This window comes from Chelonia mydas, chromosome 14 (genome assembly GCF_015237465.2).
Source record: "Chelonia mydas isolate rCheMyd1 chromosome 14, rCheMyd1.pri.v2, whole genome shotgun sequence".
In the NCBI taxonomy this organism is placed as follows: Eukaryota; Metazoa; Chordata; order Testudines; family Cheloniidae; genus Chelonia; species Chelonia mydas.
In genome coordinates this window covers 42,624,877-42,639,850 of record NC_051254.2, presented here as the reverse complement: position 1 = coordinate 42,639,850, position 14,974 = coordinate 42,624,877, and the positions used below count along the sequence as shown (strand labels likewise).

The 14,974-nt window shown below is 47.8% G+C and overlaps 1 protein-coding gene across 1 annotated transcript; it reads left to right on the top strand.

Annotated features, from left to right (window-relative positions):
• The first annotated feature begins 261 nt into the window (after positions 1-261).
• Positions 262-4,981, top strand: LOC114022015 (tripartite motif-containing protein 10-like). Its single transcript, XM_037913428.2, is given in 4 exon segments — positions 262-596; positions 598-855; positions 1,857-1,952; positions 4,529-4,981. Coding segments are annotated over 4 exon segments (750 nt in total). The 5' UTR covers positions 262-446; the 3' UTR covers positions 4,775-4,981.
• The last annotated feature ends 9,993 nt before the right edge of the window (positions 4,982-14,974 follow it).

The window sequence follows — 14,974 nt, the reverse complement described above, 5'->3', positions numbered from 1 at the left end:
CATGGGGAAACACTTTTACTTTGTGTAATGACCCATCCACTCCCAGTCTCTATTCAAGCCTAAGTTAATTGTATCCAGTTTGCAAATTAATTCCAATTCAGCAGTCTCTCGCTGGAGTCTGTTTTTGAAGTCTTTTTGTTGTAATATTGCGACTAGGTCTTTTAACTGTGTTTACGACTGCATGGGGAAATATTTGTTTAAAGTGTAATCTGTACAGACGTAGGAGTTCAATATAGTCATTATCTTATATACCTCTCTCCTATCTCCTTATATTTTCTCCTTTCCAGACCTGAAGGATCCCAGGCCCCAGCGAACACAGTCACAGCAGACCAGCAAGGAGGCAGAGGGCAGCGGCTGCAGGAAGGGCGGAGGCCAGCTCCAGCCGGGGATAGACACTTTGCTGGGCAAGTGAACGTTACAGTACGTTCCTCTCTCTCCCTGGTGCCATGGCCTCCACAAGCCCGGTAAAAGAGCTCCAAGAGGCTGTTCTCTGTTCCATTTGCCTGGCTTATTTTAACGATCCGGTGATTCTCAAGTGTGGACACAATTTCTGCCGAGCCTGCATCACTCAGTACTGCAAGGGGTCCGAAACCTCCCCCCCACTATCCCTGCCCCCAGTGCAGGGACCCCTTCCAGGAAGGGGAACTCCAGCCTAACCGGCAGCTGAGGGCCGTAGTTGAAATAGCCAAAAAATTCCCAGACCCAACGGGGAAGGAAGCATGTGAAAAACACGAGGAGCTTTTGAAACTCTTCTGTGAAGTGGATCAAACCCTCATCTGTGTGGTGTGCAGAGAGTCCAGCTGTCACAAAGACCACCCCGTGCTTCCTCTCGAGGAGGCTGCTGTGGATTCCCAGGTAATTTTTGCCTTGGGAAGGCATCCCAGCCCAGGCAGGCTCGAGCAATCAGAACAGAGCCATCTGAGAAAAATAAAACCAGCAAGGTAATCAAACTAGCTTCCTACAATGACAAGGTAGAAAAGCAGAAGGGATTTTATACAGGAAGAACGTTGCGGAGACGTGTTTTTCAGGCCTCCTCTGCATACAGGTTTTGTACTGGTCTGTGCTGGTGACGGGTGGGATTTTTTTTTTTTAAACAAAATAGTTATATCAGCAAAACCCCCCGGGTGTGAATACAAGTTGGTACTGGTGTAAAGGTGCCTGATGCCAGGAATGCTTGTTTCCATTTCCATGCAGGAATAGGCTATACACTTTTATACAGGTGTAACGACACCCACGCTCGCAGGGCTATATGGCTTTAATAGCACCAGGATATGTAAAGCAGGGTATGATTTGCGTGCCCGAGAGCAAGGGCATCCCCTGTGTAGGGAGAAATCCACGTGGGGGCAGGAAACTCTACAAGTTCCAGCTCACACAGGTTCCTTTTAACCCTTGCAGGGTGGGGGGAGCAGGGTTTGCTTCTCATAGGATCATAGAATATCAGGGTTGGAAGGGACCTCAGGAGGTCATCTAGTCCAACCCCCTGTTCAAAGCAGGTCCAATCCCTAATTTTTGCCCTGGATCCCTAAATGCCCCCCTCAAGGATTGAACTCACAACCGTGGGTTTAGCAGGCCAATGCTCAAACCACTGAGCTACCCCCACCCCAAACAGAACGGACAATGGTTGTGAGGCTGGCCCATTCCAGCAGATTTCTTGAAATCTGCAGAGGCCGGGGTAGGGTGACCATATTTTCAAAATGAAGATCCAAGGTCCTGTTATCCGGGGGGGAGGAGGGGGAGGATCAGGGAGGAGTACACGCACCCATTTTATTATGTATTTGATGTTCTTGAAAATATAAATAAAATGGGGGAAAATCCTCCAAAAGCAACCAAAACTAATCCAGTTTTTCTTTTGTTAGGAACAAATTCAGAGCCGTTTGGAGAGTTGGAAAAAAGAGAGAGACGAGATTCTGTCAGATAAATCGAGTGGGGAAAATACAAGCCAGGAACTACTGGTAGGTGCCGTTCTTACTCAGAGACAAATGTTCACAGGGACATTGTTGATGCTCTGCTTAGTCTAACAGAAGAAGTATAGTGAGAAACATTTTCCCTTCCATGAAAGTTTATTACTTATTTATTCTCATTGTAAAGAAAAACTGTTCTGATTTAATTGAGTGTAAACAGGAAAATGGATCATTAAGGAAAGAATTTTAATAATCCAAATATTTCCATTGATAATGTGAGTGTAATTTGTTTAGCTAACGGTAGTTTCTCCTTTATTCTTTCAAATAGAGCTGGTCGAAATTTACCAACTACAAAAATGTCCTTTAGCAAAATGGGATTTAGTAGGAAACAATTTTTTTCCATGGGAAACTGTCTTTTGCAAATAAATAAATAAATAAAAATCAGTTTTTTGACAGGAAATTTCAGAATGAACAAAATGTTTCTTTTCATTTCAAATGGAAGTTTTCATTTTGGTTTTAAAAAGCTGAATTTTTTTCAAAATTTCAAATGTTTTTTATCCCTTTGTTTCCCCTTTTGCTCCTTTTTGCCACTGAGTACAATAACATGAATAATTTCCAGGTTTTTTCTCCTAGTGTTTCCTTTTTCTTTTTGCCAATTTTTCTAAAATGGGAGAACTTTTGAAGAGTTCCAGAGAGAATGGATTAAAAGGAACAAATGGGGTGATGGTGGAAATGGACATTATTTTATTACATTCTAGAAAAAAGGGGAAACAGAAATGTGAATTTTTTTCAAGTTATTTCATATTTTTCACACAAATTAAAAGTTGTACCATTTTGAACACTGAAAAATGGAAACAACTTTGAAATTTCAAAATGTTTTGCAAATTCCTCCCCCATTTTTTGGCTTTACTTTCAACAGCCATAACTGTTAGCATATAAGCCTGTTTGTTAACCTGAGACAGAATTTTGTGTTTGACTTTTGATACTCTTACATCCTTACTAATGTGTGTGAAGAACAAAGGACAAAGACACTGTGTGTGGCTTCTGCCTGGCCAGATGGGTCTGTTAGTCTAATGGGAACAGATAAGAACAGATAAACTATTACCGGGTATGGTGGGAGTGTAATATACGAGCACACACTGGAAGGCTGCCTGGTTCCTCTCTCAAGCCAAGGTCAAGCGACCAGTTAGGAGGGGCAAAGGGGAATGGCAGGAGGCATAAGAAACACTAAAAACCAAAGAAAAGCCTGGCCTTGGCCAGTACACAACCTTAGGCCTTATCCTTCCCATGGGATACAGAAGAGGTGGGATGAAGACCCCAGACTCACAACCCTCCAAAAAATGACCATAAGTTGTAAGGGGTGTGACTAGGGGCGCGCACTGCAGGTTTATTTGGACCTGCTAAGAAGGAGGAATGGGGAATGGGGAAGGGGGACACAGGCAAGGCTCTGCGGTGTCAGAGCTGGGAAGGGGGACACGGGGTAAAGGCTCTGAGGTGTCAGAGCTGGGAAGGGGGACACGGGGTGAAGGCTCCGCGGCATTGGGGCTGGGAAGGGGAACGCGGGGTAAAGGCTCTGCTGGTGTGTAGAGCTATGGATATGCTTGCTTGGAACTAACCCCAATAAACATCGCATTGCCTGCACTTTAGACTTTTGGTCTTCTGCTTTCTGTCTGCGTGAAAAGAACCAGGGGCAGGGGGTAAGGGAAAGCCCTCTAACAATAACCACAACAGAAGAGTGCGGGCAGCCACTAGACAAATCTACTGCCCCAGAGAAGGATGGTCACTTAACTCCTAACCAAATCCTACTGAAGTCATTGGAAAGACCCCTATTGATTTTGGTGAACTATGGAACAGGCCTTAGTGATATCGCTGCTAGACGTTGCCATGAAGAAGATTTGGGTTCTAAATATGATTTCTGGCTCCTAGGGTATCAGGAGCTAGAGTGCTCCAGAAAGAGCATGAATTGGTGGGCTTCTGTCCAGTTCACATGTGCACGTTTCTAAGTGCCCTGCAAACACAGATTTGAACATGCAAATAGGTGTTCTGCCAGCCACCCAATTTGTGCTCAGAATCCCTCTGTGGATTAAAATTGGAGATTTATGATGTGACCAAATGTTTGTATCCTAAACTGCGCATTCAAAACTCATCAGAGCAATTGTTGGCGCTCTAATTTTAAAGCCTGTTTTAGAAACATGGCCTTATTCATCTAGGTGTATTTTGTGGAGACCATCTGTTCCCCAGTTCAAGTCTAGTGTTTCTGAGTTTGGGTTCTACTGTTTGCTCCCCAGAAGTAATCCTTGCCTGTCCAGCTCTGGATCCTACACCTGCTGTACTTTCTGTTATCTGAAGGATCTAGTTTTCTAGACGGCACTGATAACAGAATATCCTCACAATGCAAGACACATTCATATTTTAAACACCAGTTAGGATTCTTCAAAATCCACTGGAAAATCATCTGTCTACTGAGCATAGAGTATGTTCTCCATAAAATATCAGGAGTTAAATTCTACGGGGTTGCAATGACATGCTCCCATGTGCACACATAAGGCTTTATAAAATGTCCCATGACTCGCTCCGTGTTCCTGGCCTTGACCTGCGCTTTCCCTGTTGGTATCTCTTCATTTCAGGAACAGCTGGAAACTGAGAGGCAGAAGATTGTGTCTGAATTTCAGCGACTGCGTCAGTTTCTGGACGAACAAGAGCGACTCCTGCTGGCCCAGTTGGAAGAGCTGAATAAGGAAATTGAAAAGAGGAGGGATGAGTATGTTGGCAAACTATCTGAGGAACTATCTTCTCTCAGTTCCCTGATCAGTGAGATGGAGCAGAAGTGCCAGCTGCCGGTGAGTGAATTCCTGCAGGTGAGACGGTGTTAGAAACAGCCCAGAACCTTTCACAAGGCAAGAAAGTCCCATAACCCTTCACTTTTGGAGTGTAGGAGTGTGTGACGTTCCCCTGGTGTTATCTGGACCAGTGATCTGCTAGGTCACTCCAATCCTCGACTCTGGGAGCCAGCCTTGCCCTGTTCTGCTGTGAGAACCCCCACTCCTGGGCTGTTCACGCACAGTCTCTATGGCACGTAAGCTGCTCTTTGGATTGTGCAACCGAATGACACTAGCCAACATCTCCGGTCCCAGACACAACCCTAGGAACCTCCGTCTTGCAGTGTCCAGTTATGCCCGCTGGACGCTGCAAGCTTATATGAGTTTGTCAATTTAACAAAGAAATTGATACGTACCAGGCTTGTTATCCCAAGGGGAGTCTCTGACACGCTTCAGACTAAATGCACTGCTTCAGGTAGAATAAACAAACAGATTTATTAACTACAAAAGATAGATTTTAAGTGATTATGAGTCAAAGCATAACAGGTTAGATTTGGTCAAATGAAACAAAAGCAAAATGCATTCTAAGCTGATCTTAACACTTTCAGTGCCCTTAAAAACTTAGACGCTTCTCACCACAGGCTGGCTGGTTGCCCCTCAGCCAGGATCTCCCCTTTCATCAGCGCTTCAGTCTCTTGGTGGTGATGTCTGTAGATGTAGGTGGAAGAGAGACAGCATGGCAAATGTCTCTCCCTTTTGTCATGTTCTTTATTCCCTCCTGGCTTTGCCCCCCACCCCTTCAGAGTCAAGTGAACATTACATCATTGTAGTCCCAAATTGACCAAAGGAAGGGGGGTGACTCACTTGAGAGTCCAACGGATCCTTTGTTGCTGCCTAGGCCAGTGTCCTTTGTTCCTGTGAGGCTGGTCTGGGTTTGTCCCATACATGCCCTGAAGAGGTGTGAACTGCCCCTCTGCTCCTGGAGAGTTTTGCCTAGGCTTGTTTTAAGCCATGAGGACACATTTCAGCCTCATAACTATATACATGAAATTACAACCTATAACATCACTATAACAACAATGCTCAGCACATCATGAGCCTTCTGAAGACACCCGACATGACAAACTTTGCACTGGATACCACACAATCATATTATAAGGATGAACATGGGCGTGGAGGGTGTTCCCCGACATACAGAGCGTCACAGAGTGAAAGGTCAGAACATACAGTATTGCTAAAATATACATTATTTTTCTTTAAGGGCTTGATAAAATGCCCATTAAAGTCAATTGAAATATACTTCTGGGGTACAGTGGGCATAGGATCAAGTCCTAAATGAAAAAAATTCTTCATTTGAATTCTAGTTAGAGAAGGTTCCTCCAAAAATGGCAAACTCCGAATTCTGTTCTCCCTGTCTCATAATGCAAGAACAATGGAACATTCAATAAAATTAGAAGGTGACAAATTCAAAATGGATCCAATGATGTTTTTTCACACATCACATAATTAGACTGTGGAACTGATTGCCACCGGATGTTGCTGAGACCAAGCATTTAGCAAAGCTCAAAAAGTGACCAGATATTTTTATGGATAACAAGAATATCCAGAGTGATGTTAAACCTCATGCTTCGTTGCTTCAGCCAGCCGCTAACTGTTAGAGAGCAGGATGAGAATGTGGGAGACAGATTATCTTACACCTTCCTCTGAAGCATCTGGCACTTTCCACCTTTGGAGACAGAATACTGACCAGATGGACCTCAGGTCTGAGCCAGTCTGGCATTTCCTGTGTTCCAAACACTAACTCCAAAAGATTAAAGATTAAAGTCTTTAATTATGGAAATAGTTAAGATTGAAGCTGAGTTTCCGTTTAAAGCCTGATTTTGCCACTTTTCCTACATATCACAAAAAGGGAAAATATTGGCCTTAAAACTGATACATGAGGTCTGAGGGTGTGTTGATTTTTCTCTGCCAGAACTGAAGTTAGCGAGGGAAGCTGTTCATTACTTATGACAGCCTGAAAGTGTAAGTAGTCGTTAGAATTCCAAAAGCCTTCTGATGATTTTAATTTTCAAAAAATGCCTCTAAGTAGCAAATAAGAAAAAAGGTGAGAAATCAAACGTAGCATCTTGGACTTCTCCAGCTGATATCTAAGGTCAAATTCTCTGTTGCGACCAGTATCTGCTGTGGGCAGCTTTCTTCACTCCTCAGGTTTCCTGCATTGAACCAGGGGTGTAGGATAGTGAATGGCCCTGTGTTACTCCTTACCCCACACCCATTGTTCTCACCCAGCCCCACCTTTCTGCGGATGTCAAGAAGCCCACAGGACAGGCCTTCAGAATGTTTGTGGGCGAGTGGGGAGAGAGTTTACAGCAAGGGTTCAGCACAGCATGGGGGCATCCCTCCCTCTGGACCCACTGGAGTCTGCAGTTGGGGGATCTTCCCCAAACCCGTGAGTGTTCGGAAGATCCTTGTTCAGCACATCACAAGACTGAGCCCTCTGGTTCCATGTGCCAGGTGGTTATTCACATGTCTCCCCCAACATTGTTCTCTGTCTCACTCTGCAGCCTCATCTCTCACCCCAAGAGCTGCAGCTTCCTCTTCGTGACGCAGCCTCCAGCCAGGTCACTAACTGGTTTCCCCTTCTGGGGGACAGAGTCTCCCTGGTTCCACTGTCCAGGCAATGCCACCACCTCAGTGGCTGGTAGGGGAACTCGAGCCCACCTACTGGTCCAGGGTCCAGCCCAGGGACCCTACAATATGCAGGCAAGGTCTGCTCTCAACCTCCCAGGGGCTTTCTTCTCCACCCTTCTCTCGTACAGGGGTTAGACGACATGACCCTGGCAGTCCCTTCTAGCCCTGTGATTCTAAGTACTCCCTTCCCCCTGGGCCAGGCTCCCAGCACCCTACTCTTCCCCTGGGTTCCCTCCTTCCCTTTCCAACGCACACAGGGTGACTGCAGACTTCCTCACGGCAGCCAATTTCTGTTGCCAGCTTCCTGGCTCTATACTAGCCCAGACCCCCCCTGCTCAGCTGAGCTTCATCGTCCAATCAGGGGTTGCTTCTCTGCCCTAAACCCCTCGTGTGTGGCCTGTCTCGCTCATCTCCTCTTTCTCAGCTTCCCTCACTCTTTTGGGGGGCTGATGTGGGGTGAACACCCCACCACAGATATATTAACCGGAGTGTCACATATAAGACACAAGAGGACATTGTTCCACCCTTCTTGCCACGGTGAGGCCTCAGCTGGAATACCGTGTCCAGTTTTCGGCATCGCACTTTCAGAAAGATGTGGAAAAATTGGAGAGAGTTCAGAGGGGAGCAACAGAAATGGGTTTAGAGGTTAGAGTGGATGAGCTGTGAGGAACGGTTGCAAAAAATGGGTGTGTTTAGTGTAGAGAAGAGAAGACTCAGGGAGGGCCTGATAACAGTCTTCAGATATGTCTGGGGCTGTTCTACACAGAGCGGTGATCAGTTGTTCTTCAAGTCCACTGAGGCTAGAACAAGAAGTAATCACTTTAATTTGCAACAAGGGAGATTTACATTAGTGGGACGGGGTTCCCGGGGTGCAGCCTGGACGGTGAGACTGCTGACCCCTCCAAATCCCCAGCCTGGGCTGCCTCTCGCCCTGTGATGCTGATGTCAAGCTACAAGCCTGATGGGCCCTGCGCTGACACAGACACCCACGGGCAGGGACACGCCCAGCTGTGTTACACGACTCCGCTCCCGGCCATTGATGAACCAGCCATAGAAGGCACCAGCCAGTCCCCCCCAGCTCCAGCCCTTCTCCTCATCGCTCCCAGACGAGGCTGTGCTGCCCACCCCTCATCAGATTTTAAGATCTTAAGAACTTTCTGGATCTTACCAAGAGGGTGGCAGACGAGCTGCATATTCCCCTACAGGAGGTGGCAGATACACGTCACAAGTTGGTGGGAATTCTGCACACCACCTTCTCATCTAGAACTGACCTCCCAATTAATGAGGCGATCCTAGATCCTCCCAAAGTCATCTGGCAGACACCAGCCTCCATCGCACCATCCAGCAACAGAGTTTAAACAAACAAACGAACCAAAACAAACAAACAAAAACGCACCAAAACCCCTACATCTCTACCCAAAGAGGCAGACCTTGTTTTCAACATCCGCAACCCAACTCCATCAGAGTGGATGTGGTTAATGCATAAAGCAAGCAACATGATGCCAGGTCAACTCCATATGATCAGGCTTGGCAAGATGGCGTATTCATTGACAACATTACTGTTTAGAGTCATAAATGACCAAACTGTCATGGCCAAATACAATTTTATTAATTATGGGAAACCCAGTGTGTTTCTGGAACATTACTGGAAATACAAAAAGAACAGATTCAGACCATTCTTAGAGGAGATGGTCAGTTAATAGCCAGACTGGTCCTAGAGACAGCACTGGATGTAGCTGTTACAGCTGCCCACCCAGTCTCCATGACAGTGGTACTGAGGCGGGTTGTGTTGTTTTGTTTTGTTTTTGGCTACACCCCTCTAGATTGTCCAAAGAGCTACAGACTTCCAGTTTGAAGGGCCAAACTCTTTGCAGAGAAGACAGATTTTCTCTCCAGATCCTAAAGGATTCTCGGGCCACATTACACTCCTTAGGAATCTACACTGTGGGACAGAAGAGAAGATGAACCTCTCAACCACACCACAGATCACAATCTTCTCAATACTCACCATCTCAGTGCTGTTGTGAGCCACAGTGTAAGAGGCCCAGGGCTCAAAAGTGGGAACAGTCTGCACCCCAGTCCGTGACCTCTCAAACTGCCTCTTATAAGCACTTTTGATGAGCTGGTCGAGGGCCTGAACAATGATACCTTACAGCATCAGCTGCCATCTATACACCTGTCACGCCACTCAGAAGTCACCTTGCCCTACTTCACAGCAGTTAGGACCAGCTCTAGAGCAAGGGGATTGATTTCTAGCCCTGAACCTATGGCGTGCCTACTTCCATACAAGCATCGTGCAGGAGATTTCCTACTGCTTACCTTTGGGGCAGGATCAATTTCAGCACAGACTGCTCCACACAGGGTATTCTCCAAGGTTCTCTTCATTGTAGTGGCATACTAACCCCGGTACAGTGACTAGACTTTATCAGGACCAACCTTGATGCAGTACATGCGAGAGCATTCCTCTCGCTATCCACATTCACCACCCTGGGACACACGTCTCCCTAATACGCTGGGGAGATCACCCACACAACCACAAGGTTCAAGACAAACGGCCTTCCACAGAAATGACCTTCCATATCACTCTTTTGGGGCTAAGGGCTGTCAGGAGTCCCTGTGCACACTTTCTGCCTTTCATCAAAAGCAACACACAAAGGTAATGATGGACTTAATGTGACCTGTATGTTTTGTATAAACTGCCAAGGAGCTGCCAGATCTCCCTCCCTCTACAAGACAGCACCCAAACTTTGGAATTGATGCACCCATCACAACGTGCTCCCCTCAGCTGTCTATCTACCAGGGATACAGAACGTCACAGCCAACAGTCTCAGTTGCAATTTTCTCACAACAGTGAGTGTGTACTGAATTCAGAGGTGCTCCAAGATATATCCGCCCTTTGGGGAACCCTGACTATGGATCTCCTCGTTACTTAACGGAAAAAGAAAGGTCCTTGTTACTGCTCCAGGGCCGGCCTGGGGAAGCATTCACTGGCAGTTGCCCTCATCTTCCCATGGGACAGGGCCCACTTGTATGTCTTTTCCCAGTTTCCTACTCTATCCAAGATTCTGTTGAAAATTCAATGAGACAAAGCGAGAGTTATTCTGATTGCCCCTTTTGACCATGACAAATCTGGCTCCCTTACCTGACACAGATGGCGATATGCCCTCCTGTTTCTCTTCAGCTCATCCTTCACCCGATCTCTCAAAACAATGGGCTGACCCTCCACCCCAACCCACAGGTCCTCCGCCTCCAGGCTTGGCTCCTTCTTAGTTCCAAGGCTTAGAGGCAGAATGCTCTGACAAGCTGAAAGATGTGTTGCAACACAACCAAAAGTTGACCACTCAACATACTTATCTACAGAATGGAAACGACTCCAAGTTTGTGTCATTTCAAACACACAGACCCAGCCTCATCTTTCCTCCCTCTGATTTTGCACTACATTTTAAACTCTCACTCAGCTCCCTTAAGGTTCATCTCGTGGCGAAATTGGCTTCCCACTTGGTGTTTGCTCACCCACTAATGCGTAGATTCTTTAAGGGCATTGGGAATCTCTTCCCGCTTGTCACACCACCCGCTCCAGTCTGGGACTTTAACCTTGTTCTCAGGGCTTTGACTCAACCTCCCTCCAAGTCCAGGGCAACTTATTCTCTCTTACACCTGTCCATGAAGACAGTATTTCTAATTGCCATCACCTTAGCTAGGCACATAGGAGAAATAGCAGCCCTGATGGCACATCCATCGTTCATGGCCTTTTTTTTTTTTTAAAGACAGAGTAACTCTAAGGCCATATCCCAAGTTTCTCCCTACTTTCCATATGAATCAACAGATCCATCTCCCTGTGTTTTCCCAAAACCACATTGTGACAACTGGGAGATAATTGTGCATATGCTAGATATTAGAAGGACATGAGCATTCTCCTTGGACAGGACTAAGGACTTCAGGAAATCCCCTAAACTTTTCCTTTTGTCCACAGAAAGATCCAAAAGCTCCATGCAGTGCTAAATAGCCTCGAGGCAGACCACGAGGGAGGGAGGGCACATGCGCTGGCTCAACGGGACACTGCGACCAAAAATCTCCGATTAGAGGCACAGGGACACACAGACACCTACAGTGGAGCACCCATAGGGACACACATCTCAAAGAACCATCGTTACTGTACAAGGTGAGTAACTTCCTCTTCTTTTTAGTTACCTTCTTCTTCCTGTGCCTTTTGGATACACTTAGTACATGTTTTCAAGCTTTTCTGTGGAACTACAAGGGCTAGAAATGTTCAGTGAAAAAATAAGTCAGCAGAGATTTTTTTTAGAATCACAGGACTCCAGGAGCTGGTGATTTAAATCATCAAATATCATGAGACCCGCAATAAAATAATGAGAGATGGCAACACTAAGTCACTGCAGCTGTGTCCCTTAATATCCCTTTCTGGTGCTGGCATTTCAGAGATATCATCCCAGCCAGGACAGACTCTGCATCAGCAGCATTGAGGAGCGGGTCAGGTGTTTGCTGAAATCACAGTCAGATTTGCTCTGGTTTTTCCATAGACTCAGCCCATCTAGGGAGCGAGTCACAGCGCCTTCTGGGGCAGGGGTACTTTTTGGGTGCACGAGGCTCAGCGACATTTTACTCTCAGCTGATTTCTTACTCATGGGCCCTCTGGGCTGGTTCTAAAGCTGTCCACGACTTAGCTGCGAAGCCGTTGATGGGGAAGTAGAGGGAATAATTGTAGTAATCCTGCTCCTCCAGTCTCTGGCCAGCAGGGGCTGCTGTGGCCCTGGTGCAGGGTTGCCATCAGTCCCACGTCACAAATCGATATGGGATGACTTTTATCCCATATTTCAACCTGGGCGCAGGGGGTAGCCAAGTGCTGGCAGAGAGGCCCAGCATCTCCCTCCGGCACCTGAAATCCAGCATTGCGCCTCCAGCAGATCACTTTGCAAAGTGCCACAGACTGGCAACGCAGGCAGGCGCACAGGGTCGCAAGGCCACTCAAATTCGGCCCGGTGGCACCAAATTCGGCCCTCCAAAAGCTGCCCCCTTCCCACTGAAATCTGAAGTGAGGCCCCGTTGCTTCCTACAGTAACTTCCTACAGAATGGAAGGTCCTCAGTCCATAGTCAATCTGCTCCTTTTAGTGTAAGGTCAGAGATCAGAGCAGGAAAGAGGCAAACTGGAGATGATTCCAGGGTCTCTTAAACCTTCTCCCATGTGGAGGGGATGCTCTCCGCCTTAGTTTATGGAAAATGGGAGGCACAAGATGGAGTCCAGGGTCACATGAGCAAAGCTTTCTCCAGCTGCTACCTTCCTTCGGTCCGCACCCCTTCTTTCAGGCCCTACCCCCGGCCGTGCCCAGCTCTGCAGCGGGCAGAGACCAGCAACCTCAGCCTCTGGCTCGGCACCCACGCAGAACCTGAAAAGGAGCCCCAGCGGTTGCCCAGCCAGCGCCGGAGACCCTGGGGTCGCTGCAGCACCCAGAGCTGGAGAGAGAGACCCCCTAGGAAGGATAGAGGAGAAGGGGGGAGTGGCCCCCCAAGGGCCTCAAGTCAAGACACGGGACAGCTGAGCTCTCTCCTGTATTTTTGGTAACCCTCTCCTGGTGTCCGCCCCCTGCAGCTGGCGTCTGCCCCAACCCCAGCACGCAGCCGGCTGGCCGCCCGCCCTGGGCATCACTGCGGAGTTGGGCAGGGAGAAAGGGCCGGAAAAATGCACCCATCAACCCACTGCCCTGAGCAGCAACCTCTCAGTGCTGACTTTCCTGGTGGCCCAGGGTCTGTGAGGTTTGGTTTCCCTGTGGCCCGGTTCGCCTGGGGCCTGGTTTCTCTGAGGCCTGGTTTCCCTGGCACATAGTTTGCCTAAAGCCTGGTTTCCATGACACCTGGTTTCTCTGAGGCCTGGCTTCCTTGACACCTAGTTTCTCTGTGGCCTGGTTTCCATGGCTCTGGGTTTCTCTCAGGCCTCGTTTCCCTCACACCTAATTTGTCTAAGGCCTGGTTTCCATGACATCTGGTTTCTCTGAGGCCTGGTTTCCATGGCACTGGGTATCTCTGAGGCCTGGTTTCCATGGCGCTGGGTATCTCTGAGGCCTGGTTTCCATGGCGCTGGGTTTCTCTGAGGCCTGGTTTCCATGGCGCTGGGTTTCTCTGAGGCCTGGTTTCCATGGCACTGGGTATCTCTGAGGCCTGGTTTCCATGGCGCTGGGTATCTCTGAGGCCTGGTTTCCATGGCGCTGGGTTTCTCTGAGGCCTGGTTTCCATGGTAGTGGGTTTCTCTCAGGCCTTGTGTCCCTAGCACCTAATTTGTCTAAGGCCGCGTTTCCATGACACCTGTTTTCCCTGAGGCCTGGTTTCCATGGTACTGGGTTTCTCTCAGGCCTTGTGTCCCTAGCACCTAATTTGTCTAAGGCCGCGTTTCCATGACACCTGTTTTCCCTGAGGCCTGGTTTCCAGGGCACTGGGTATCTCTGAGGCCTGGTTTCCATGGCACCTAGTTTGCCTGAGGCCACAGAGAGGAAGGCCTTGGGCAGGATGGAGTTTACAGTGGTGCCGGGGCCACACTCAGAACGGGCCCCACTGCCCCCCCTGAGGCCCCACTCCCTCCCACTCCTCTTCTGACTGGCGAACAAGAAGTCAGAACGGCAGCCTCCTTCGGCATTCCAGGCCTGGCTTCAACACCCAGACACTGGACTCTATGGTGAGTGGTTACCGAAAACCAACTTCATCACAGGTAGGGTCCTCTAATCCCGAGAGATCAGCCAGACAGCCGGGTCAGTATAGCACTCAGATCTTACCCAATAATCGGACTGCTGCCAATCGTTTAGTAGCTAATATCTGAAGGTTTATTTACAAGCAAAAAGAAAGAGGAGAGAATTAAAATGGTCAAAGAAATCATGTACATATCATCATGGCAAAATTCTTGGATCAGCTTTGTAGCAGTGATGTTACGGACTGCTGGCTTGTACAGTCTCTGGTAACTTCCTACAGATTGGAAGGTCCTCAGTCCATAGTCAATCTGCTCCTTTTAGTGTAAGGTCAGAGATCAGAGCAGGAAAGAGGCAAAATGGAGATGCTTCCAGGGTCTTTTAAACCTTCTCCCATGTGGAGGGGATGCTCTCCGCCTTAGTTTATGGAAAATTGCAGGCACAAGATGGAGCCCAGGGTCACATGAGCAAGTCACAGGCCCTTCGATGAGTCACAGAAGCAGCCATTATCCATATTCTGGCTAAAGCGTCCACAGGAAGGCTCATGGGACCGGGACAAGCTTCTTCTGTGGCCCATGGAGAGAGTTAAGTGTTCTTTAACGGGCCATCAACTTGAACAGTCCATTCAAAGTGGCTGGTAGACTGGATGTAACTGCCCTGCGGGTGTTGCTCAGGAATACAGCACGTGGGTAGGATGCCAGTAGAGAGTCAATATTTATCACTTCGGGGACAAGAATGATACAGGTCTATGAACAGGAGAATCACACTTGATAGATAGTAAATTTCCCTTGATTCCTTACATGATGCACTTCTTACAAGTTTTGTTTCAATGGTACAACAGTGATAGCAGCAAAGACATACGGTCCGATT